At 46.1% G+C, this 26,804-nt stretch overlaps 1 protein-coding gene across 4 annotated transcripts in view; it reads left to right on the forward strand.

Moving 5' to 3' along the window:
- The window catches only part of Parva (parvin, alpha), a 157,799-nt gene that overhangs the window by 112,200 nt on the left and 18,795 nt on the right, over nt 1-26,804 (forward strand). For 2 of the 4 annotated variants that reach the window (NM_020656.3, XM_017589619.3), the window contains exons 4-6: nt 2,313-2,415; nt 14,950-15,090; nt 22,448-22,563. In NM_020656.3, the coding sequence (NP_065707.3) occupies nt 2,313-2,415; nt 14,950-15,090; nt 22,448-22,563 (360 nt within the window). Of the gene's footprint in view, nt 1-2,312; nt 2,416-14,949; nt 22,076-22,447; nt 22,564-26,804 lie in introns of those variants that run through there. The other 2 variants (XR_010056908.1, XM_063272098.1) reach the window with 2 other exon arrangements.

A 26,804-nucleotide genomic window follows, 5' to 3' on the forward strand; every position in this document is an offset into this window, starting at 1 on the left:
GCCATCCTCCCGGCCATGACAGTCATGTACTAACCCTTGGGAACCATGAACCCCAAATTAAAAGCTGTCTTTTATTGTTGTACTTGGTCTCAGTAAGAGCCCCACAGACATGTTGGGCTATAAAAAATGGGCAGCTGGCCCCTTCTTGATACCTTCTGGGCTGTACCCATTGCTGCCTGCCATGGCCAAGGAGAACCCTGAGCCCTCACTTTGCCATGCAGGAAGAGGTGGGACAGCTGCAGGTATAGTTCTGTCTGCCCTTGTACCATCTGGGGCCCTTGGCCTGAGAGGCAGATACTGGAGAGGGTTAACTCTGCATTGGCAATGGTTACTTTTTTATTGTTGTGACAAAACAGCATGACTAAGGCAACTTACATAAGAAAGCTTTTAATTTGGGGCTCACAGTTCCCGAGGGTTAGAGTGTATGACCATCATGGCGGGGAGCATGGCAGTGGGCAGGGGGCTAAAGCAGTAGCTAAAGACTTAGATCTGATTCATAAGCATTACAAAGAGAGAGGGAGGGAGGGAGGGAAAGAGGGAGGGAGGGAGGGAGAGAGAGAGAGAGCGCGCGCGCCTAGTGACATACTTCCTCCAATAAGGCCACATTCCCTAATCCTTCCCAAATTATTCCATCAACTGGAGACCAGGTATTCAAATACATGAGCCTATGAGAGCCACTGTGATTCAGACCACCACAGTTGGTCCTGGTATAGTATACTCCCGTGCTAGGGTGGGCAGCACTGTAATAGCCCAAGAGACCTCCAAGAGGAAACAATCAAAACAAGCTCTACTGTATGGGCTCCAACAGTAATCTCCTAGACCGAGGACCTGGCTTGCAGAAGACTGGAGGTGCACATTGCTGGGCACAATCAAAGCACAACATTGCCCAGCAGGCCATAGTCTCACTCCAAGGAGAGCTTTGACTTTCCAGATTGAGGAGACATTGGCCACGTTGAAATCCCAGTCTTCACGGCAGACCCTCTCATCTTCTATTCAGAGACTCCTCAGAAGCGAGGCTTTGGGGGAGCATCTAATCATTACTGCTTACTTTTCTGTGCTGTCTGTCTGGGTAGGACCTTGCAATGGACAACTTGATTGGATTTAGAATCACTATGCAAGCAAATCTCTGGCCATGACTGCAAACAATTATCTAAGTTAGGCTAATTTAGGAAGACCCACTCTAGGTGTGGGCAGCACTATTCTGTGAGCTGAGGTCCCCCCCCCCTGCAAAAAAATAATAAGAAAGAGAAGAAAGCAAGCTGAACACTAGCAACCGTCTAGCTCTGCTTCCTGACTGTGGGTACAATGTGAGCAGCTGACAGGAACTACCTTGCCAAGTAGGCCATTGTCACAGGCAATTCTTTTCAACCACCTAACTCAGGAGTGCTTTGGTCTACAGTGTTAAGAGATCAGAAACCAGGAGCTCAACAGAAGTAACTAGCTTGCCTCAGACTCACCGATGACAGAGATGAGTATGCACAAGTTCAGAGATGACAGGACTGTGCACGTGCACAGGGCTGTAAGTCAACTACAGTTGGTAGAGGGGCAGGCACACATACGTCATGGACATCAGAGGGATGAAGACACATGTGCACACAGTTGAGGATGACAGTGGTACACACACAAGTCAGTAGATGAGGCTTGGGTTTTGACCCATTTGCATAACTCTAGTCTATACTCTTGCTTGGTACAAAGCCTATCCCTTTGGGGAAGGGCCTGGCAGGGACAGGAAAGGTCATCAGAGTCACCAGTTCTGCCCACACTAGAAAGGCTAACCCCCTTTTGTCGTAGAGTTCCTATTGTTTCCATGAAATACCATGATCATGAACAACCTGGGGAGGGAAGGGTTTGTTTTAGCTTAGAGTTAGTGGTCCATCACTGAGGGAAGACAGAACAGGAACTCAAACAAGGCAGGAACCTGGAGGCAAGAACTGATAGAGAAACACAGCTCACTGGCTTTCTCAGCTTGCTTTCTTATAGAACCCAGGACTACCAGACCGAAGGTGTCACCCCCCATAATGAACCTGACCCTTTCTAGTTCAATCACTAATTGAGAAATAACCTAAAGACTTCTTACAGTCAGATCATCTCGAGGCATTTTCTCAATTGAGGTTCCCTCTCTCAGATGACTCTAGCTTGAGTCAGGTCAACAGCAAACTAGCCGGAAATGCACAGGGGCACTGGGGCTCACACCTACAATTTGCACACTGGTCCCATGCCCGCTCTGCCGATTTTAATTATCTAGCGTAAGAAAGCTAGTTTCCAAACAGATATGCAGCAGCTCCTCTCTGACTCCCGCGCTGTCTCTGTAGGTGCTCATCGACTGGATCAATGACGTATTGGTGGGAGAAAGAATCATCGTGAAGGACCTCGCTGAAGATCTCTATGATGGCCAAGTCCTGCAGAAGCTCTTCGGTAGGAGAGGGGAGACTTGAGAATGATGGCTGGCTCTTAGCTGAGAGGCAGTCCTAGGTCACAGTGACCCACCTGAGAGAGGTGGGAAGAGAGGGATGGAAACATGAGGGCTTTAGCTACCTTCTGGAGGTACTACTTCATGTGATGGAATGGTGGGGGTGGTGTTTTGGAACCACATAGGTCTGCTCTTTGTAGGTGTGAGGTTGGGCTATCCAGGGTCAGCAGCTAGGTTGATGAGAAGCCCCCACTGGAGGGATATAAACCATACCTCACCCTCCAGAAACTGCTCTCATGGCCTCTCACACATGCTTGAATGGCCCCTTTATTTTTAAACTTTTGTGGCTGAAGTATGTATGTGCATGTGTGTTTGCACATGTGCAGGTGCACACACACAGACACACACACACACACACACACACACACACACGCTTTTGCTGTGTGATCCCACACCCCCCATCTGTCCATGTAGAGATCTAGGACCAATGGGAAGGAAGGGAGAGTTCTGGGATGATCTTGGTAGGAAATGAATGAAATAGGCTTTCTTTCTCACCTTCTTTGTCTCAGGCCCACACCAGCCCAAGATTCTAATTCCTGTGTCTAGCTGCTTTTTAGCTACCTCTGCATGGGTGCACTTGGGTTTGAGTAAACCCTTCTAGAGAAGTAACCCCAGGTACAGTGTTGTCAAGATGTCCTTCTTGCTCAAAAACCTCTCCTGAATCTGGCTGCTTTGCTATTTTCAGTCACCTCTCTGCACTTGTCGGAACAGTTGAAAAGCTTCTGAGCTTGCATCTACTCATCTCATCCCACCTCTTCTGGTCTGTTGCCTGCTAGCTGCGTCACCTGGTTAAATCACAGGTCCTGTCCACCCTCATCTAAAACTCCCAGTGGCCTTCTTGCTGATCACCATCCAGACCACTTAGTGCAACACTTAGGACCTCAGATTTTTCTCCACAGCCCCACAACTCTCTGTAGCTTCTCCCCAGACACCTCTACACACATGCTCACAAGACAGGGCAAGTCAGGTGAAGTAAGTGGCTATCCTTGCTGTTGGTTCTACAATCTGTATGTCCACCACAGTGAATTATTTCATAGCCATGTGTTCAGCCCGATACTTCACTCTTGTGTCTGTCTCTAAGGCCCGTTTTCCTCCACCATCCATCAAGACACCATTATTGTTCATCCATCTGGCCTCAGGGTCTCCCTTTTATACCCTATGCATTATGGCCACATGTAGAAGACAAGGCTATGGATTCTCCTTTGCTCATTCCCCACCCCTATATCTGTCTAAGGGGAAGATATGAATGTTCAATTTTATGTATTCTAAAATACTGCAGAATCTGAAAGTTCACACTTGACATACATGACGAGTCACGATTAATAATGCTGTGCTAGAACTAGTATATTAAACTACCTTCAGCTTAGCATGGTAGCACCTTGGAGGCTCAGGTAGCAGGACTCTTGTACCTTTGAGCCCAGCCTCAGCTGTATAATGAGTTGATGAGCAGGCTACCTAACAATACGATCTACAATAATTAAAAGTATCTTTAGGTTTTGTATTGCGACTGTAAATGTACATGAGCCATTAAAGAATTTTATATTTAAGACTTAAATCTTGTCCCTAAGATGTCTTATATACATGACAGCATCCTGAAGTCTAAAGAAAAAAATAGACATCTGAAATCTGAAAATTTTTTGTCCCAAAAATTTGGGGTAAGGGATATTTAGCTTGTGTAAGCATGTATCTGTATATATGCACATATATGTATGTGTGTTTCTACATGCATGCCTTATCTTACATGTTGGTTGTAGCTGTGGAGGTAAGCATATGTGGCTTACCAACATGAAGTCATGAAGTATGTCTTATTTTTTTTCCAGTTTTCTCCAGCTCTGTCGGGCTGCCTTGCACATCACCTAGCACTTAATCAATGTATATTAGGTAAATGAATGAATGGCTAATGTAAAATCTAGTAATTTCTTGGAAGCTAAACTGATTTGGTACTCAAACATCAATATTAATGAGTATTAATATTTAAAGGTTGTAAATGCTAGCTGAATGCAAAATAGGGAGGTTTTGGCACATGTAATCATGAAGAAGATATGAGTTCCACTGAGCATATCCCTGGTGGCTGCAGCTGTTGGCCCCTCCAGCACGGTTTCTAGTCAGACTCAGAAGCTGCCTCGAAATGGCCTATGCTAGGCTCTTGGCGCAAGGGTGGAACGTGGCCACAGAGTCATCTTGCCTCCAGGGAAGGGTTTCGAAAGAGCCTGACATCACATCCGTGTAGCTCCAGATCAGGCTTCGTGTATGAATAGGTCAGATGACTTGAGATGTCCACCTTCATGTCCCAAAGGTGAATCGTAACAGAAGTCATGCTCCTTGAGTGAACTTCAGTTCAGCCCTTTGAAGGTGTGAGGTTGGGCACACACATTCCCAACCTATAAGCAAGATGCCCGGGTGGAAAGAACCAGTGTGCAGCATGATGAATGTCATAGAAACACCTCGGATAGATTAGAGACAGGTGTGAATGACCCCTGTGACCTTGCGCTCTCCTCTAGTCTTTTGTTCTTTCTTCCCCAGCCTAGTTTTTTCAAAAGAGCATTTGGAGCTCCCTGCATCTGCCACCAGTGCTAGCCACTCCCTCCCTCCTTCCTGTCCCCATCTTTCTATCAACTTTCCCCGATGCTGACACCTGTTGCTGTCTTCTCCCAAGGCTCTGCTCCTTCCCAGACATGTTTGGAGTTTCTCAGTGTATTAGTTAGTTTTCTGATTGCTGCAACCAAATACCTGGTAAAAAGTAGCTTAAAGGAAGAAGAGATTGTTCTTGCTCGCAGTTGGATGGGACACAGCCCATCATAGCAGGGAAGACATTGTGGCAGGAGCGTGAGACAGCTGGGCAGTTGGATAATGCACAGTCGGGTAACAGAGAGACAAAGATTAACCAGAGATTCGTCATCCATCTGGGCTGTTCTTTCTTCTGACTTCCTGGGCGTTTCCTGCGATTTCAACCATTGATGGTACCACAATGGCTCTCACGTCACTCCAGAACAGCATTCTCCTCAAAACTGCCAAGCTCATGTTTAACTGTCTTCAAAAACTGTCTCCCCTGAATGTTCCTCAGCTGCCTTGCCACGAGCCTGTCCCAAACAGGCTGCTTCCCTTGTTTCTCCCCACCAAAGTCATTCCATTTCCACCCCAATGGTGGGTTCGCTGTGCACAGCTAGCTGCTCAGATGAAAGTCAATCATCTAGATAACTCATTTGCCTTTGTCTCCACAAGTCCTGGCAACTGCATTCCCACCATCCCATCTCTCAACACACATGCAAGCCTCGTGAAAGAGCTTGACTTAGTCAGCTGGGTAGGGTTTGCCCTCAACATTATGCTACAGCCACCTTGGCTTAGAACGGTGATTCTCAACCTGTGGGTCCTGACTCTTTTGAGGTCAAAAACCTTTTCACAGGCGACTCCTAAGACTATCGGCATATCAGATATTTACAGTATGATTTAGAACAGTAGCAAAATAAGTCATGAAGAAGCAATGAAAATAATTTAATGGTTTGGGGGTCACTACCACATGAGGCACTGTTTGAAAGGGTCACGGCATTAGGAAGGCTAAGAAGCACTAACTTAGAACTTCTCGTTTACTCTTAGCTTCTTCCCTTCCGTCTTTTGGCCCTGTGCACCATTTCTTGCCTCAGTACCTGCTGGAGATATTCCCTATCTTTCTACATCTCACTAATCTGCTCAACACTTGAATGAACCCAAAGGACACTTGTCACTTTCTTTCTAAACTTTGTGACTAAGAACTAATTTTAGGCTTTGAGCCACAAAGTTTATACAATTTCCACATATTATTCACCTAAACTCACATATGTTCACAGTTGACCCAACCATCTCTCCAGTACCCAAATTGAAAGGATAATGTTAAAGAGCTCTTTAACCAAATTACAGGCCTCCTCTTGTTTTACGTTATTTTTTTTAGCTTTATTTATATTTCATTTTATGTATGTATTTTTTGCCTGTGTGTTTTAATGCATGCCAGATGCACACCTGGAGCCTGGGGATGCCGAGAGAGAGCACTGGATCCTTTGAACTGAAGTTAGAATGGTCGTGAGCTACCATGTGGATTCTGGGAACTGAACCCAAGTCCTCTGAGATAGCAACAAGTGCTCTTAACTGCTGAGACATCTCTCCAGTCCCCCAAAATGCACTGCTTTCTAACATGATGTTCAATGTCAGCATCCTAGCTCACAGACTAGTTTAGCTAGCAAGTGCCCTTCGCTCTTGAGTCCACAGTGCTTTCTATGTCACTCCTTGTCTTTCATGAGGTTGTGCATTTGAAGAATGCTGGTAGGCAATGTTGTAGGATAATGATTACATTAATGCTGCTACACAGTTTGGGGAGCCACTCCCCCAAATGATCCACCCTTCCCAGCGCCTGCTGGGGAACACTTGTCACTGTGATTTCTCACAGGGGGCATGCACTCAAATGACTTAGGGCAATCTCTGTCAACTTTCTTCACTATAACATTACCACTTTTCCTCTTTGGGATTAATTTATTCAGGGAGAAATTCCTTGGGACCATGGAGACATCTTCCTCTCTTAACTCTGCTAAATCAGTGCAGTGTGTGCTGACGGTGAACCTCCTTTTCCTTCCTTCTTCTACATCCGTTCGCTGGAATTCTCTCACAAGGAAGAGCTGTAATGTTACTTCCGATTATCAGTTTATTCAGCTATTTCATTATGTCAATATGGGCAAAAGATCTTTGTGTGTTGGTTGCTGGGTACACTCTTCCATTGACTCCTGGGATCTTTTGAGATGCAGCTGAAGCCTGATGTTGTTTTATTGCTATGTCCTTGCAATATGGCATCATGAGGTAGTCTAGGCTCATATGATATTTTCTGTACTCTGATAACCACTTCTCCAAAGAGCCTAGAATTTTTTTTTCAGAATGGCATTTATACATCTAGTTCTGGGCCTATCACTGGGCATTTTAACTTGTTCCCTGTAGCATGAATAATCAAATTTTCAACAGATAGTATGAAGATTAAACCAGGCATCATTAGAAATTGGGCCCCCAACATATGGGGCTTGAGTGCTTTTATACTAACTTGGTTCAGCCTGGAGAGCAGGCTCAGCCATGTGGATGACATCATGGGACAAAGGGTCATGTGAGCTTGGTGGTAATGCCAACAACCTGGGAAAGACAGGTGACTTGGGATGGGAATAACCCTCTGCATGTGCTCTGCTCAAGAGCCCCTTGGGTGGCAGCATCAGACCTATTCACTAGTATCTATCTCGCTTGCAGGAAAACAGCCCTTCTGAGAGCCCAAGCATTTGGGGAAAGGTCTCCACACTTCTGACCTCACTGCCTTCCCAGGTGCCCACTGCTATGTCTGTTTTCCAGGCCTTTCTCTTTTGTGCTGGCAACAGATTTTTTTATAGGTTTTCCTTAAAGCACAGGACAAAGATCTGCTAAAAAAGAAAGTTTGTAGATGTCTTAGAAATTACAGACACACCAAGCCTTGGGGTATAACTCGGTGACAGAGTACTTGCCTATCATGTCCAAGACCCTGGGTTCAATTAATACCTAGGAGGAGAAGGAGGAGGAGGAAGAAGAAGAAGAGGAGGAGGGAGAGGAGGAGGAGGAGGAAACCCAAAACCAACAAAAACAGAAACAAAATATAAATAACCAATTAAGTAATACAAAAGGAAAATACTAATCAGATTCTATCAAAGAAGCTAGGTATGGTGATGCAAACTTTTAATCCCAGTACTCTGGAGGCAGAGGTGGGCAGATCCTGAAGGTTCAAGGCCAGCCAGGTCAACATAAAAAGTTCTAGTATAGTCAGTCAGGGCTACACACACACACACACACACACACACACACACACACACACACACAAAAGGTTCTGTCTCAAAACACACATACACACATACACACACACACACACAGAGAGAGAGAGAGAGAGAGAGAGAGAGAGAGAGAGAGAGAGAGAGAGAGAGAGAATATTACTGATGGGTTGGGGGTGTGCCTCAGTTGTAAAGTGTCTGGATTCCATCCTAACACAGAGCATGGAGTCACCTGTAAACTCCAGCATTTGGGAGGTAGAGGAGACAGGACAATCAGGATTTTAAGGTAATCTTCACTTACATATGAGTTTGAAGCCAGTCTGGATTACATAGTAGACTAGCTGATCTCAATATCCCTAATACTGCAACCCATTCTTCATGTGGTGATGACCCCCCCAACCATAAAACTATTTTCATTGGTACTTAACTGCAATTTTGCTAGTTACAAATCATAATGTAAATATCTGAAATACACAATATCTGATATGTGACCCCCACAAGTTGAGAATTGTATTAGACCCTGACTCCCAAAATAATTAATAAATAAAAGGTATACAAAACAAAACCACTGCTCTGATTGTAACCTGGGCTCTTAGAGCAATGGATGACAGTTTGACCTAAAATTACCCTTTCCGACATGGAGGCAAGAACATTTATCCTGAGGTTCCTTTCTTCATGGCACAAAATAAAGAGGTTTCAGCCGATTCTCTAATCTGTTGTGGGAGAAGAAAGCACCTTGGGCTGGAAGTGGGAACAGGAAGCATCAGGTGAGTAGCAGGGCACGGGGAACTCTGAGGAAGACATCTCAAAGGAAACAGAGGGTATGACATCTGCACTGTGGCAGCGTTTGGGGACACAGGCCATCTCTGTGCTGCTTGGGACTCTACAGGGGAGGCAGTATGTAGTGGTCCACTGGCCTGCCTCGTTATGAAACCCACCCCATCTGTTTATGGGAATAGCATCAATCTTTCAACACCCCACTCAGAGCAAGAGTGTCCTAAGCCCAGGCAGAGGAAGAAATGCCTTCCTGTTTTGTGACACTATTCCTGAGGAGACATGAACAAGTGTTTACCCACCGCAGATAGGGAACCAACAAGAGACCGAAGTTCAGATCCCACCAAAGTCCACTTAGTGAAGCATTGAGTTTTCTTGGGGTTACTCACAGGACCAGAAGTGACTCAAAGACAGCAGCATCACCAAAGCCCACCCCAGCATGGGTGACAGCTCATGAAAGCTGGGAGCCTGGAGCACACTACTACACAGGCTGTCGGCAGCTCAATAGGTTGGAGAGTGTCTGGGTAGGTCAATTGGTCTTTCCTTCTTAGAGGCTGCTTACACTGTCAGCAAGCCTTCTAGGCAGCAGCTTATCTGAGAGTGGTCTGTGGAGGGAGGGGCCTAATGAATCTGATCAGTTCCAGTAACTTCCTGAAGTTATTTCAAGTTTCATTTTTGACCTTAAAGAACAGCCCTGCAGGGTGGGATGTCTCACCATCCCTTAAGACATCCTCTTGATAGGCTTCTCTCCAAAATGGAAGATTTTAACCTGAAAGAATGCTGCTGCTACACAACACTCCCTAGCCATGCCCAATAGTCACACGTTCTTGGGATTCCTCTCTTCTGAAGTGGCTAAAGGAGGCCACATCCTCAGTTCCCACAGCATCTACAAGGCAACACTGAGACACATTTCCCAGCATCGCCATTGTATATTGAAGTCCATAGTCACTTCATTATATTTTGAGACAGAGACAGACAGAGAGAGAGAGAGAGAGAGAGAGAGAGAGAGAGAGAGAGAGAGCGCCAGCCAGTGGACAGCATGAGAGAAGGAGACACACAATTCCAGGGAAGTCTGAGACCTGGTGAGGCTCCTCAGGTCATCCGACAATATCCCCTGTTCTTCTTTATCTGATCTCTTTTTTTTTTTTTTGGTTCTTTTTTTCGGAGCTGGGGACTGAACCCAGGGCCTTGCGCTTCCTAGGTAAGCGCTCTACCACTGAGTTAATCCCCAGCCCCTTATCTGATCTCTTAACTCAGGATGGCTGTGGTCTTTTCACTGTGTTTTATTTGACCATGATGCACACATACATGCATATACATATCCAAACACATAATTAAATGCATATATGTAATAAAATGTTTTTCAAGGGGTTGGGGATTTAGCTTAGTGGTAGAGTGCTTGCCTAGCAAGCGCAAGGCCCTGGGTTCAGTCCCCAGCTCCAAAAAAAAAAAGAATTAAAAAAATGTTTTTCAAAGGAGAAAGGAGAGTAGTGGGAAGGAAGAGTGGGAAAAGCAATACAAATAGAAAGTCAACTAACATGGTTCAGATGACCCTAGCTCAGTGCCGGGGACCCTAGCTCAGTGCAGGGGACCCTAGCTCAGTGAGGGTGAGCCCTAGTAGAGACAAACCCTAGTGCAGATGACACCTAGTGCAAGAGACTCCTAGTACAGGTGAATCCTAGTGAGGATGAACTCTAGTGTGGGCAACCCTAGTGTGGACAACCTCTCGTGCTAGCAACCCCTAGTGTGAGTGAACCCTAGTGTGGGTGAACCCTAGTGTGGGTGAACCCAGGTGTGTTACAAACATTGTCCATAGGAATTGACTTTATCCTTTTTTTGTTTTAGTAGATGTGTCCCATATGTTTAGAAGCAAAAGTGGTTTTGAATAGTTCAATAGCTGGGGACTTGGTAATATTGGAAGGGGGTTCTAGCATTCTTTGAGGTATAATGTATGTTGCAACTCTATGAGTTAAAGCAGTGGTTCTCAACCTTCCTAACACTGCGACCCTTTAATAGTTTCTCTTGTTGTGGTGACCCCCTACCATAAAATTATTTTGGTGTTACTTCCTAACTCTAATTTTGTTGTTAATCGTAGCCTGATATGCAGCCCCTGGAGAACCACTGAGTAGCATAGGGACCATCACATCTGGGAATCGACTGCACAATGCCCGTCTTCCCTCCTCCTGAATTTGTTGCATGCCATCCCACTGTTTTATAAAGCCGATCTCTGCAGGAACATCTTTGTATTCTAACTAAAAGCAAGGAGATAGTCCCCATGCAGTACACCTGAGGACATTCTAAACCACATCTCATCTATTTGAAGATCAGATTAGCACTTCCTAAAAATTAACCAATTATGGGCAATTTGCAGAAGCATGGAATTGTGTGAGAAATGGCTTCCCAGGAAACTAATGCCTCAGCCATAGATTTGTAAAAACCCAGCTAATGCTACCCTAAGAACAGAAGAGGAAAATTAGGAGTCTAGGGGGGAAAGTTTCTTTAATTCCTTGGCACCGTGGAGGGAAATTACTGTGTAACTGTAGAACTAATTCAATGGGGAGGTGGCTCAGTTGGTTAAGTGCCTGGCTGCACAGCCTAAGAACTTGAGTTCAAGTCCCAACACTCATATTAAAAGCTGGCTATATTGGCATCTGTACATCATCAGGCCTAGAGAGTGGAGAGAGGAGGATTCTCTGGGGCTCAGTGGCATCTAGGAAAATCAGTGAGCTCTAAGGAAGAGGCCCTGTTTCACAAAGTATAATGGGGGGCTATAAATCTGTGTGGAAATGGATAGTAGAAATATGCATATGTGTAAATTCTATAATCTCATTCTTAAATTTTATTTAGATTTTTTAAAAAATTTGTATGCATATATATGCATACAAATTGTGTGTGTGTGTGTGTGTGTGAACACACACATTTCTGCTGCTGTATGTATGTGGAGGTCAGAGGTCAGAGGACAACGTCTAAGAGTCTGTCCTCTCCTTCTACCTTTACCTGGGTTCCAGGGATTGAACTCAGGTAATCAGGCTTGCATTGTCAGATGCCAAAATGCCTTACCCACTGAGCTACCTTGCCAGCCCCCAGGTATATATTTCCTGTCGTTCACCTATTATTTTAACAAGGACAAAGCCAGGTGTCATGACACCTGCCTTTAAACCCAGCACTTAGGAAGCAGAGTTTGTCCAAGGTGTGTGTTCTCGAGGCCAGCCCGATCTACACAGTGAGTTCTAGGACAACCAGAGCTACACAGGGAAAAAGAAAGAGAAAGGAAAAGAGACTCAGAGGTGGAAAGTGTTCCCCTTAGTGGTAGCCAGCGGAAGACTGTGAACATGAAAATCCATAGACCAGGCTAGCAAGCACGTGGCTCTCACCCTCCCTCCCTAGCCAGCCCTCTGCTGAGACAGTAATCTAGCCCAGAGCTTCTTCCTCCAGGTCGAGCTCAGGCTTGGAACTTTATCATCAACGATAAAGTTGTGTGCAGTCCTTCCCAGGGCATGCAGTTTCAATGTATGAAAAAATAGCTTGCTTCTAAGGACAGTTCCAGTGACATCAAGAAACAATGGGGGATGGGGGAAAGCAACAGATTTTCCCTTTCTTTAAAAGGAGAGGGAGGATCCAAAATAAGAATGCAGCTTAAAATTGGAAAAGGTGGACTTTTAGTAGAAGTGCTTGTGCCAACCAAGTCTGATGACCTGCGTGTGATCCTCGGATCAAGGTGGTTGAAGGGGAGAGCAGACTTCTACGAGTTATTCTCTGAGCTCCACACCAACTAACTCCTCTCTCCCTCTCTCCCTCTCTCTCTTTTCTCTCTCCCCTCCCTGCCTCTTTCTTCCTCCCTCCCTCTCTTTCCCCCTCCCTCCCTCTCTCCCTCTCTCTCTTTCCCCTCCATCTCCCCTCCCCCTCTTCCCCATCTCTCCCTCTCTCCCTTCCTCTCTCTGTACTTCTCTGTCTCTGTCTCTCTGTCTGTATCTGTCTCTGTCTCTGTCTCTGTCTCTCTCTCTCTCTCTCTCACACACACACACACTCATACACACACATTTTATATATATATGGTTTGCTCTGTGCTTAGGAAGTGAGGGATGGCTTGAATCAACTGAAGAGGGCAGAGAGATACATCTGAGGATGCTGCACTTACAAGTAGCCTGCAGTCATCCTGCCCTGCTGCTGACAATAATTCATGGATCTTCAGAAGCTGCACGGACTCTCCAGTGTACAGTCTCACACCAAAGGGCATATAACTTGTGTAAGCTGTAATTATCAAAAATAAATAAGCACTTGTCGGAGCATTGATGGGAAGCTGAAATATTTATATGGCAGCCCTTGAAAATGCAGAGAGAGGCTATTTTAAACACGTTCTGAGCCATGGGCTCTCAGTCCTGAATGAGCAGGGAAGCATGGATTTAGATGAATCTAGAAACAGGCTCTGTAATTGCTATCACAGAGGCTACCCTTGTTTTGCCATTTGTGATAGATCAAAATACGAATCTAGATTAGTAAAGTGATCAAGCTGTCTCCTGTGTCAGGACACACGAGATGCATTGGTATTAAAGCACACAACAGAGAGAGAGAGAAGTCCACACTCACCATTACCAGGTGCTTTCTTCTTGCTTCAAATCTGTAGCTCGGATTTTCTGCAGGTGCTCCTGCGGGCTTATCAGAGCATGGAAGTTATGGTCCCATGAGGGGTTCTTCTGTCTTCCACCTGGATGGTAGTACTTGTAGGATGTCATTTCTTTTAAGACACATTCTGATTTTTGGGATGCGAAAAAAAAATTTTAAGGTGTGCTGGCTTGGAACTGATAAAATGTAACACTGTGGGTGGTGAGGGTGGGAGTTGGGAGGAAAAGGAGAGAGATGCTCATATCAGACTCATGTGATTGGCTGACATCCATACAAGAGCAGACAGAATGTCTATAAGGGTATAGCTGGCTCTGACAGAAGGCTGGTCATTTGGAACACAGTAGTGTCCTTAGAAAAGAAGAAGTGGGAACCAGAATGGAGGAGGAGCATTCAAAGGTGGTTGGTTAAATCCCCCACTTCTGTGGTCCTACAGCACAGTCAAAAGGCTTCCACAGGACTCGTGCTGAATTAGACAAGGAGCAGCATCCCTCTTCTGGAAGGTCCTCAGGTATCCAAAGGTTTCACATCTGCAGATTCAACTGACACAACCTCAAGTCACTTGGGAAGCATCTCCATGAGAGACTGTCTATACCCTACACGGGGTGGGCACGAGGAGAGCATGCCTGTGGAGAATTGTCTTAATGAAACTAATTGGTATGGGAAAGTCCAGTGTGGGCATCACCAATCCCTAGGTGGGGGGGCTGAACTTTTTGAGTTGAGAAACGGAGCTGAGCAGAAGCAAGCAGAAGTGAGCATGTGTACATTCATCTCTCTGTGACGCCATATGACCTTCTATCCCAGGCTTCCCCACAGTGATGGGATGTAGCCTAGAACTAGGAGTCAACATACATTTTCTCTACTGAATTGCTTTTTGTTGGGCTGTTTTATCACAGCAGCAAAAGTGGAATTAGAATGGGCTATAAACTAAAATTTTTGAACAAAAATTACATCTATGCTGGAAATTTCCATTCTTATCATGATTCTATAAGCAATATAAAATGACAGTATATAGTGGCCTTTATATTGTATGAGGCATTTGGCTAATACAGAGATGATTAAAGCATACAAGAGGATTGCATAGGATTGCAAACACCCTGCTGGTTTTGACGGACACTCGAACATCCCCAGATTTGATAATGTGGGGTGGGATCCCGGAACAATCCTAGGCTCAACTGTAGAGATTTGGTGATTGCGTATTGTCCTGTGTGAACTTATGAAGGAATAGGCATGAGACAGTTTTTCTATAACCCAAGATAACGGCCGCTCTTTCCCTTCCCACTCCAGAGAAACTGGAGAGTGAGAAGCTCAACGTGGCAGAGGTTACCCAGTCGGAGATCGCCCAGAAGCAAAAGCTACAGACTGTACTGGAGAAGATCAACGAGACCCTGAAGCTTCCTCCCAGGAGCATCAAGTGGAACGTAGACTGTGAGTTGGGAGAGGAGGACTATGAGATGACACCGGCCCCTGCCTACTGTGTCCCCACCATTCCTAAACTGTAACCTGGGGTGCAAATGCGTTCCTCTTTGAGAAACACCATTGACAGGAAAGATAGCCTATCCTGCAAACCCTTGGAGGGACGGAAATAATAGAACGTCCAGGTCGGTGTCCCTTTGTCTGGAAGGTTTTCTGTGGCTATAGGTCAGCTTGGTGAGGAAATGATGTATTCCTGGAGCCACTTCTGAGACCTACACAGCCTGCTGAGAGCAATGCTGTCTCCAAATGCAGGAACTTGGGGAAGCTGAGGGTCACAGGTTCACAGAGCTGGGAGGCCAAGAGTGAGGCTTCCGTCCGCCCACACCCTGTCACATCTACCCTGATCCTCAGAAGGAGCAAAGATACTTCAGAGGTCCCACGCACTAGAAAAGAGTTTGTTTTGATGTTTTCTTTACTAGAGAGATAGAGAGAGGCAGAGGCAGAGGCAGAGGCAGAGACAGACAGACTGACAGACAGACGGACTGACTGACACATAGCAGGGAAGGGGGCATGTTCATGCCCTGGTACAGATCTGGAGGTCAGGATACAACTTTATAGATTCAGTTCTCTCCTTTCGCCTTTACATGGATTTATTTGCTTGACTGCTTCTACTCGGCTTGAATTCTTCTCCACTTGTATAGCACTGGTATACACTTGTATAGCAATTTGTATATGCATTGGTGTTTTTCCTGATACACAGCCCACAAAGGCTAAAAGGAGGTGTCAGATCCCCTAGGACTGGAGCTCACAAACAGTTGTGAGCTGCTGTGTGGGCAGTGGAAATCAAACCTCAGTCTTCCGGAAGAACGACTAGTGCTCTGTACCTCTGCGTTATCTCCCCAGCCCCAAGAGCATTCGTCCTTCTGCTGCCTCAAGAGTGTGCCTTGGCATCTAATACTAACGCGAACTTAGATTCAACAGTAAGTCAGTGGGTCACATGACACCAGCAATGACAGCCAATCCCTAGTCAGGGAGTTTTCTGACTTTTCTCTTTGTAAAGAAACAAATGCAGATTTTTACAGGGCAAGCAAAATGGTTAGACACGGTTTGGATCTAAGTATTAGGGTGCCCGCCCCTACCACAGTGACCTCATAGCTGCCAGGAGCTGTCTCCTGTCCTCGTTTCCAACATCTGACATTGGAGCCAAAACACCCAGTACCTTCTTCAGCATAATTAAACCATTGCTGGCATAGAACAGTGTGATAAGCTGGGAACAAGGCATTCTCTGCTTAGCCAAAGTCACCTGAGGGTTGAGGGCAGGACCTGGCTTTAGGCCCCAGAAGCTGCCCTGCTAAGGAGCCCTATTTCCCGGTGCCCCTGGGAAATAGTGTTCAAAAAAAGGACACATGAGGCTGGGCATATGACTTACTGGGTAAAGTGTTCACCTCACAAGCCTTGGATTGAGCCCCAGCACCCATATTTAAAAAAAAAATTAAAAGCTCAGAGTAGTGCCACTTACCTGTAATTTCAGCGCTGATGAGGCAGAGACAGGAGAGCTCCGGAGTTCTCTGGCCAACCCTGGCTGAGAGACTCCAGGTTCAGTGAGAGCGGATGGAGCCTTGAGGAAGACACTTGACCACCTGATATTGACCTCTGGCCTCACACATATACACCACATATGCGCGCGTGCACGCACACACACACACACACACACACACACGTGCACACACACACGCACACACGCACGCACACACGCACACACACTCACACACACACACACACGCACGCACGCACACACACACTTGCTTTGCAAGCCGGTTGCTAATATCAGATGGGTTTAGTTGGATATTTTTGCTGCCTCTCTGTTTACTTCTTGTGAATTACTCTCCCTGGCTAGCTCTCCATAATGGAGATGGATTCGTGGGTCAGAAGAGATAATTATTCTCTTGGCTGCTGCTCCCTGTGATGCCTCGGGGTATCAAGAAGAGCTGAAGCTTGTTTACAAGAAGAAGCAGTGTGTTCTAGAAGGAACAGAGCAAGCACAACTCACAGGGGGGAAGCTCTCTCCTTTCTCTCTAATCAGGCCTGGCTGTGCATTTGGGGACATGGTGCCGCCTTTATGCTCAGGACAAGGGTGACAGGGACAAGCTGCTGAGTTACTAAGCACTTCAGAGATTTCTTTCTTTTCTGTTCACAAACCGTATTTTTTTATTATTGAAAATTTAGAAAACGCCAGTGTATAAAAGCACATGTAAATATTAATGTCCATTTTGATCCTTGCAGCACCCACCCACCCAGCTCAGGTTATCCTTTTCATTACCCCTGTCTCCCAAATGGGAAAATGAAGGCACAGAGAAGGTTTGACTCTGGAAGTCATACCAGGGTCAGAGATTGTAGCGTCTTCGCTATCACTGCCCCAGAACAAGGAAGGGTGACTGGTACACTTGATGTCCCCTGAAGGAGCACTGCTGTCCTACTTACAGAGTGACAAACAGTGGAGCCAGGAATCTGTTTCCGAGAGCCAGCTGCAGAGCCAGGCTGTGTACTGAGCCTGTGTATGAGGGCTCTATACGCTGCCTGCCTAGAGATGGGCCCTGAAAGTGTTGGAGTATTACTGCAAGGTGTGTGTCCTTCTGTCTGTGTGTCAGTGTGTGTGGTAAAGAGCGTCTAGAACATGCTTTTTATTTGCTCACATATGAATACACAGGGAATGCCTGCACTGTGGGTAGCTGCAGACAGTGTGTGGACACAGACACACGAGTTGAATAGCGTTTCCATCTTTTTCACTATTTTAAGTTAGCACACAAAGTATGGAGGTATGACGCTGTGCCCTTTCATACCTGTGTGTCACTTACTTTGCTCTAACTCCTCCTCTCCCACCTTCCTGCCCCTTTCTTGCTCAACTCCTTCCTGACTCCAGATAGAACCTCATTCTGTTTTCATATCACATGTGTCCCATTCCCTCCTTTTTCCCCTGTCCTTTAAGATCTCGTCCTCCTCCCCACCTCACATGCATGCATGCGCACACACGTGTACACACACAGACACAGAGCCATCGCTTATTCCACTTCTTGATCTCCAGTTGTCTTCATTTGCCTGCAAACGTCATAGCTTCATTTTTCTCTAGAGCCAAATTACACTGTACCATTGTATACTTACACTGTGTCTATTCATCTGCTGATGGACATCAAGGCCGGTTCCCACTTCCTGAGTACTGTGAGTAGCACAGCTGTAAACATGGATGTCAAGTGTCTTCATGGCCTGTCGGCGTAGGCTCTGGGATACACCCAGGAGTGATCTAGCTGCCACATATGGTAGTTCTGGTTTTGGTTTTTTGAGGAACCACCATGCTTATTCCTATAGTGGCCCTACCAGTGTACACTCGCACCAGTGTGAATGAGGCTTCCTCATTCCCCGTAGCCTCCCTGGGATTCATTCTCCTGGTGGTAGTCATTCTAACTGGATAGAATCTTACAATGCTTCTAATTTGTGTTGCCCTCATAGTTAAGGGAGTTGAACACCTTTCCATTCATATATATATATATATATATATATATTCCATTTGTATTTCTCTTGAATACAAATTTACCCATCAATTGATCAGATGGTTTAGCAGGTAGAGCGGTGGTTGTCTATTCAGTGTGTTTACCCGTTCACTGATTGGATGGTTTGGAGGGTAGGATGATGTTTAATATTTTAAGATTCTTTATAGATGCTACTCCATCTTGTGGCATAGGATCTAACAAGGTTTTCTCCCATTCTGTAGCCCATCTCCTCACCCTGATAGATTATTTCCTCTGCTCTGCAGACATTTTATTAATTTCCTGCAGTCCCATCTTTTAGTTCATGGGGTCATTTCCTAAGCCATTTGGGTTCCTTGTGGGAAGTCTTCATGTATGCCTGAATAGAAGTCTTTTACTTGGGTTTTCTTCTAGCAGCTTCAACTTCTCAGGTCCCACCTTAAGATCTTCGATCGTTTTGGACTGATTGTTATTCAAAGGTGAGAGATACAGGTCTAGTTTCATTCTTTTACAAAGGGTTGGTGATTTGCCTTTCCCAGCCCCTTTGTTAAAGAGGCATTTTTTCCTCCAGTATATGCTTTTACATCCCTGTTGAAAACCAGGTGACTGTAGTCATGTGGGTTTATTTCCTAGTGTTGTACGCTTTACTATTGGTCTGCAGATTTCTTTTTACGTCCCTGCAATTGATACCTTTCCTAGCCTAACAACACATATATCACACACAATGACCACCACGCCTGTTCCTTTAAAGTGTAACAACAAAATTAACATGAAGAACTTGAGAGATGGTTCTGGCAGTTAAGAGCTGCTCTTTTAGAGAACCGGGTTCAGTTCTCAGCATCCACATGACATCTCATAACCCCAGCAACAGGAAATCTGACACCCTCCTGTGGTCTCTAGGCACATACATTGTGCACAGACAGACAGGCAAAGCATCCACATACATGGAGTAAATAAATCTAATTTTTAAACTACCATGAATATTGTTTTTCATAATTAAATAGAATATGCATTATTGGTGTAGATATCGGAGTCTCCGTGCTCAGGTTTTTCTCTATTATTGAGTTCTCTTCCTTTAACTTAAAGGCAGCCCTTCAGGCCTCCACTTCACCATCGATGCATTGCCAGCCTCATTGTTCTCATGCCCTGGGGCCATCATTAAAGATAGCAACACAGTCAGGGTGCTACTGAGCCTGCCCAACACTTGATGTGTACCAGGTGACTACCAGAGGAGTTGCATCCATGGTGTGGAGACACTGGACAAGGAAGTTCCTGTCTTCGTCAAGACAGAATGACGGAGCTCAGGATTTCATCTCAGAACCGGAAACAGTTTTATAATCCTTTTCAAGTGCTGATCACGAGTACACGTTTGTACACTGTGTGTATGTGTATAGACACCTGCATGTACGTGCGTCCAGGTGTGCATGGCTTATGGTCTTGTCTTGTGTCTGTGGCGTTTCCCTTTAATTAATTCATGTTACTACTTAGCTGACATTGTCTTGAAAGACTGTGGTTGATGCATGTGCTTGGTCCAGGCTCAGGATTAGAAGGAGAAACGCAGACGCAGCTGGAAGAAAAGAAACAGAAATGGATGGGCCACAGTTGAGACTTAAGGGTCTTCATTTTCCTGTCTTCCTTTTTTATGATTTCTGCTATCGGCTTTTATACTATAGGGTTTCTCTGCTTAGGAAGGAGAGAGGGGACAGGGGTAAAAATAAAAAATAGCCTCAGGGGCCAGTGAAATGGCTCAACAGGTAAAGGTTTCTGCCACCAAACTTAACAACCGAAGCTCAATCCCCAGAATCTACCACATGGTAAAAGGCCATATTCAACTGGAAATGTTTTCCCTGATCTCCATGTGCATGCCATGCACCCCCCCATACAATTAATCAAGGAAAAAATTGAAATGAGTTTGTTTGTTTGTTTGTTTGTTTGTTTGTTTGTTTTTTAAAAAAAATGTTTCAGGAGCCTAAGATAGTAGTGTCAAGGCCAGGTTGGACTATGTAGAATGTTCTGGACCCACAAGAACTACATGGTAAGAACTGCATGGTTTTGTTGTCTCTCAGCAGCAAAAGCAAGCTTGGAGGTCCCAGACCTAAGCCACGCTCCTCCTGGGTGTGACCATTTCCCAGGGTACTTGCTTTTGCTGCTGATGTGTGACACAGAGGCTAGCATCCTTGTCCACATTCTGTGTGTCTACATGGCATTATCTCTCTTGAAAAAGATTCCCCGGAGGACACAGCACTTGTTAAAAATATCTGACATCTGTCTGATACCTCGGATGTCACTTACCAAAATGATATACAGGAACACCAGGCAACAAGGACTTGGCTGACCTGAATGTTTCCAACATTGAGTTTGTCACTGAAAGCAAGAGGGGCTTCAAGCGTGCTTACAGCTTCCAGGATCCAGTCTGGGGAGGACAGAACAACCATGACTGGAAGAGCAAACCCTGGTTTGGCTCTGTCTTCACGACAGTGCCTTGTCAGTGGCCCAGTCCCAACCACAAGCCATTTTGAAGGCTGTCACTGAAGGTCAGAGTCAGTGCTTTCCAGACCTGAATCTTCTGGAAAGCCAGGTGTGCTGCCTGGGGTCATGTGGTCAGTCTCCACCACTGGCCATGAGGAGACGCTGCCTGTGGAACAGCCCTGATGAGGGACAGCGCTAACGATGTCAAGGGACAGTCTGAATCATTTCCTTTCGGTGTGGCTTCTCAAAACTTCTAAAGCAGACTTTGACCCAGGGAAGACAAATGACACCCTGGCAGCCCTATGTGGTTGACAGACACATGTGGTACTCTGGATTTCCCCTTATATGTCCCTGTAATGAAGAGCTATGCAGCTAGTAGGACCAACCAGGCAGCCAAAGAACCTGAAGAGTCTGCCCTGTTATGAAACAGGAAGAGGAGAGGGGTTGGCATGCCCTGATTGCCTCTGTGCCAGGGACTTTCTCATAAGTTATAATAAAAAATTCCAGTCATTCCTGGCCACCTGCAGTGTCCTGGGGACTCTGCCTTTGTTAATATTGGAAGTCTTTACACTGTATATGCCCACCTGGGAACTGTCATTCAAGATGGTAAAAGCTCAGTGGTCAGAGGAGCCCCTGCCCAAGACCAAAACCATTAAACAGGTAACAAAGTCAAGTTCAAGTCTACCTAACTGTGAGTCAGTGTATAGCCCATCTACTGAGAAAGCTACAACCAGAAGGGCCTGGCCTTCAGCAGCATAAATGGTTTAGTATGGACACAGGGTGTGGCAACTGTGGAAGGGTTTGCTTGGGAACATAGCCTATACCCGCCTTAGAAGGCGTGGACAGCCAAACTTTTGGGGTGGTTCTCTTGGTTCTTCAGAGAAGTTGACTCTGGACAGAGGAAGAGATTCAGAGCTTCTGACTTGGTATCTCTTGATTAAAGAAAGGTTTGTGAACAGCCTTTGACATGGGATGTGGTGACAATCCAGTGTTCTGTTCCCTGTCAGGTAGGAGGGAGAGGGTGCAGATGAGAACAGGGGCCTGGGTAGAGAAAGCGCTCTCTCTCTCTCTCTCTCTCTCTCTCTCTCTCTCTCTCTCTCTCTCTCTCTCTCTGAGCTGGTCCTGGGAAACCTCAAGTGGAGTAGAGATGCTCTGTTGGAAATCAACCAATCATAGCACCCAAGAAGGAAGCTATGGAGCATGGCCATAAGTTGAGAGGGTTGGGGGTAGAGGGAGCAGGTGGTGCTTGAGGGATTCTCCGAGGCTTAGGGTGCAACAAGGAGGCGCTGAGGAGGGTACTGCTGTAATCTCAATAGATACCTCAGTATTCTGCCCTGCCTAGAGTTCGGAGACTTTCATTCTCTGATCTTGCATTTCAGCTGTTCATGCCAAGAACCTGGTTGCCATCCTCCACCTGCTGGTTGCCCTGTCTCAGTATTTCCGGGCACCAATCCGACTCCCAGACCATGTTTCCATCCAAGTGGTTGTGGTCCAGGTAAGATGCATGCTATATACATGTAAGTCATGGAGGCTGAGTTCAGCAAGAACCAAAGCATGTTGGGTAGATGCTTACGAGGACAGCTGGGTGAAGGCTAAGTGAACTTGATTGTGCTATGTGTTGGGAGGCATCCAGCACCTGCTGCCTTACTCTCAGTAAGTGTGAAAAGAATGAAAGGGTGTGTGCTTGTGTGTAGTGTATCTCTGTGTAGTGTGTGTCTGGACCTGCTGGAAGAGTCTCTGTGCAACATATAGTTGAAAGTTTATAGTGTATATGTCCGTGAGGTATGTAGAGTTGAGCATGAAGAAAGATGTTTGTATGTGCCATGCACACTCTCGGCAAGCCTTGGAAAATCATGGTTCTAGTCAAGTGCCATACAAGCATTGTGTGTGAAGGAATGAATATTCTAGAATGTGTGTGTGTGTGCGTGCGTGCGTGCGTGGAGTGTGTGTGAAGTGTGTGTTCAATTGGGTGTGTGCATGTGAGATAGTTAAGTGTTCAACCATTATGTGTGTGCATGTGAAGAGTGTGTTCAAGCATGTGTGTGTGTTTGTGTATGTATCAGTGAGTGAGAATATGTGTGTATGTGTTTAATTGTGTGTGTGTTTAATTGTGTGTGTGAGTAAATGTATACATGTGAAAGGGAGTGTGTGTAAGGGAATGTATGTGTTCAAGCATGTGGAGGTGGGTAAAAGTATGTGTGTATGTATGTGTATACGTTCATATACAGAGAGGGAGCACTGTGTGTTCAAGGGTGTGCATGTGTGCATGCATGTTTGTGCCCTTTGCTGCTGCTTCTCAGTCCCCCAGCAAAGCCCAACTAGGACCTCAAGTGCGGACTGTTGGATGGAGCCTTCATTCACATATGGCCACATAATTTCCACAGTGAGAGTGGGATCTCTCTCCCCATGGCTAGCTTTCTCTGCTTCTGACCCAGTTAAATACTCAAATGCACTTTTAAAGAAAAAGTGCCCACTTAAACAAAAGGTCATCGTCTGCTTGCCTGTCTCTGGTGTTCTTTGCTTTTCCATATAAACATGCACCAAAAGGGTGTGTTCTGGGTGCACACAAGCCCCCCAGGCATCCAGACTTCTTCAACAGACAACGGGAGGCAGCTCCACCCTCAGTGAGAGAAAGCTTTTGGTCTGGTTAACTGTGCCAGATCAGGTCAGGCCTGTTTACAGGACAAAAGGGCTTTGAGCTGAGCTTTCGGGTCAGACAGTAACTGGAGGGGAACATTCAACAATGGTTCTCCCAAGCAACAGGTCACTCCTGCCCTAATGAGAAAGTCCTTCTTCCACACCGACCCACTCATCTCTGCAAAGCAGCATCCGGCTGTAATAGGAATAGGGTGCGTTGGTGCTGCCTTCGAGGAGACGAGATGACACAGACAGGGCAGAGGGCTGTCCTTGACAGGGCTGAGCTGTGCTGTTCAGACCCTTAAGTGTGGCTGATAGACAGGTACTCAGAATCCTTGCCATTGAGCTCTGCCTTTATTGTACTTTGTACCCAACATTTTGTGGCCAGCCCAGAGCATCCTGGAACAAGTGTCTTCTTAAGGAGCCCAGACCATCTCTGTTTTGTTATCCCTATCAGCCAATAACACACAAGTTCATCTTGTGTTTTGAGACGCTGCCACGGGGAAGAGAGGGATGGATGATGGATGGTGGGGCATAGGGGATTTCGAGGCCAGTTAAACTGCTCTGGGAGACACAGTCCAACGCTGTAAAAGGCACAACGCCAAGAGCACACCGCAGTAGTAACTGTGGCCTCTCAGGGGTGACTGATGACTCGGTGACGTCAGCTCAGTTGTGAACAGGGTATCCCTCTGCTGAGGGTGCAGACTGTAAATGAGACAGTATCTAGGTGTAGAAAACAAGGGAGATTTCTAGCCCTTCTTCTTAGATTGCACTAAACCTAAAGCATTCTAGCAAAGGTTAAAAAAACAAACAAATCACCCAAGCTCTACAGTTGATGCAGGAGCACTTTGGTGAGCAGCTAGCACAGGCACTGGGAGCCTGAATTATTTCACAACTGTACATGCGGTCATACAGTCCAGGCGTGGCTCCTCCATTGCTGGTAGAGATATTGCTGGGTGAGCCGGCCTTTCACGTCTTCTATGACTACTTCCTCCTGTGACTTACCATGCCTTCCAGTGCTTTGTCAGTTTATTGAATATTTTAGTTGTCTTTCTGACCAGGTAAGACAAAGAGCTCTCCAATAGAAATGACAAAACTTACCTGTTGCTTTACTAGAGACAAAGCAGAAAAAAAAAGATTTGAGCGACAGAGCTGGTGGGAGACTGCTATTTTGAAATGGTGGTCCCTGCAAGCTCACATCTCAGACCTTATTTTGAGCTCAATTATCAGCCATCAAGAGCAGTTTGGGGTTTAATTTCTGCTGCAGGGACTTTTGTTAGGGTGAGGGCATGGGAAAAGTGCAGTGTACATGTGCATGTGTGTGTTAGGGGTTAGAGTGTGATTAGCTTTATCAAGAGAACTGGCTCAAAATCAGGATTCAGAACTGACAGAAAATACCTGGTGCAGAAGTGCACAACCTAGGAGGCCAAGGCAGGAGGATTGCTGTGAGTTTGAGACTAAATTCCAGGTCAGCCTGAGCTACATAGTGGCTTAAAATGAAAGCAAACCTAGAGAAAGTGAGACCCTAAGCTGAGGAGCCATCGCCCCCAGACAGAAGCAGAGATAGGCACTCTGAGGGCTACCAGTGAGGGCTCCATGACACCCACAACCTTCCCATTATAGAAAAGTGTTTTATGGTGTATGAACTGGAAAGTCGGAGTTTCTGTCTGACCATGGCCTCCCAGGACAAGAATTTGACAAGCCTCATATTTCAAAACTGAATTTTGAACAAATCTTGATTTCTCTTCCCCACAACCTGTCCTTTTCCACATCCATTTCCTGTCACTTCCTCTTCCACCTGTATTTTCCCTTTCTCTTCTAATCCAGAGACTCTTATCCAGTCTGTCAGGACGATAGTGTCTGTGGCTGTTGTTTCTGGAACTTTGGGACAGAGGCTCCAGAAGTCATGGTTCAGCTGGTCCTCCTGAACTGAGGTCCCTTCTTTATTTGATGGGCAGGGGGTTGTTCTGAGGCAAGGTTTCAATATATAATCCAGGCTGGACCCAAACACTCAGTCCCCCTGCCTTAGCCTCCAATGTGCTGGGATTAAATGTGTGCTCAGGGCCCCCCTCTTAACATTCGCTTTGGCTTTGGGACAGTGGTTTTGCTCTGATGGCTTTATATGACACCCAGACTGTCCTGCAGGGGTCTGATGCTGGCTTAGAGGAACCTGGTAGTGAGCCCTTGTGGCATCCATCAGAAGGCCCTCGGAAACCCTTGTGCTTCTTCATTGCTTCCATGTTCAACTCTCCAGCCACCCTCCCCAGGGGAACTAAGCTAATGGCAGCCACTTCCTTCTAAAATGACCTCTTCCCCAGGTCTAGCCTTCCTCAGAGTTTCCTGTCCTTGAAAAGTATGTCTGACCATCTAGCTGGAAGTTCACATAGTAGTGAGGGCCAACCTGGACTACATGAGCCTCTGCCTTTGAAAAGACAGAGGAAGAAAAGAAGGAAAGGGAGGAAGAGGAGGAGGGGGAAGAGAGGGAGAGGGGGAGATGGGAGAGGAGAGAGAGAGAGAGAGAGAGAGAGAGAGAGAGAGAGAGAGAGAGAGAGAGAGATGTGGCCCCTGCACCTGCACGAATGACTCCCATGACAGCATTTCAGCTTGACTGAGACTTGGGGCCTCATGAGACTCCAACCTTCACTGAGGAGCTCCTGACTAGTGATGGCAGCTGAGAGAAGGGAAGTCCTTTCTCTTTGAGGGGGTCCATGACCTCTGGTAGATTACCCATGTTCCCATGGATAGCCTCACAGGCATGTGCACACATGGGGGCTCAGTGGGATTTACGTAGACATGAAGGTTGGGGTGGGAAGAATTGAGAGGGTCCAAGGATGGTGGGGAAGAGTAGATAGGCTCCTGATACGTTGTACACATGTTGAAATTATCAAAGAATAAATTTAAAATATTCAGAGAACTGAAAGAGTTCCATGGTTACTGGGTAAAATACAAACCAAACTAAAAGTCCTCATGCCTCCGGATTCTCCAGGCTGCCTTGCACACCTCTGTCCAGCCGCTGCTGCTGTAGTGGCTGCCCCAAGACCCCCCCCCCAGCTGGAGGCAAACACACCCATCCTTCATTTCCATTCAGTTTGCTGGGCC

Source organism: Rattus norvegicus, chromosome 1, assembly GCF_036323735.1.
Source record: "Rattus norvegicus strain BN/NHsdMcwi chromosome 1, GRCr8, whole genome shotgun sequence".
In the NCBI taxonomy this organism is placed as follows: domain Eukaryota; kingdom Metazoa; phylum Chordata; class Mammalia; order Rodentia; family Muridae; genus Rattus; species Rattus norvegicus.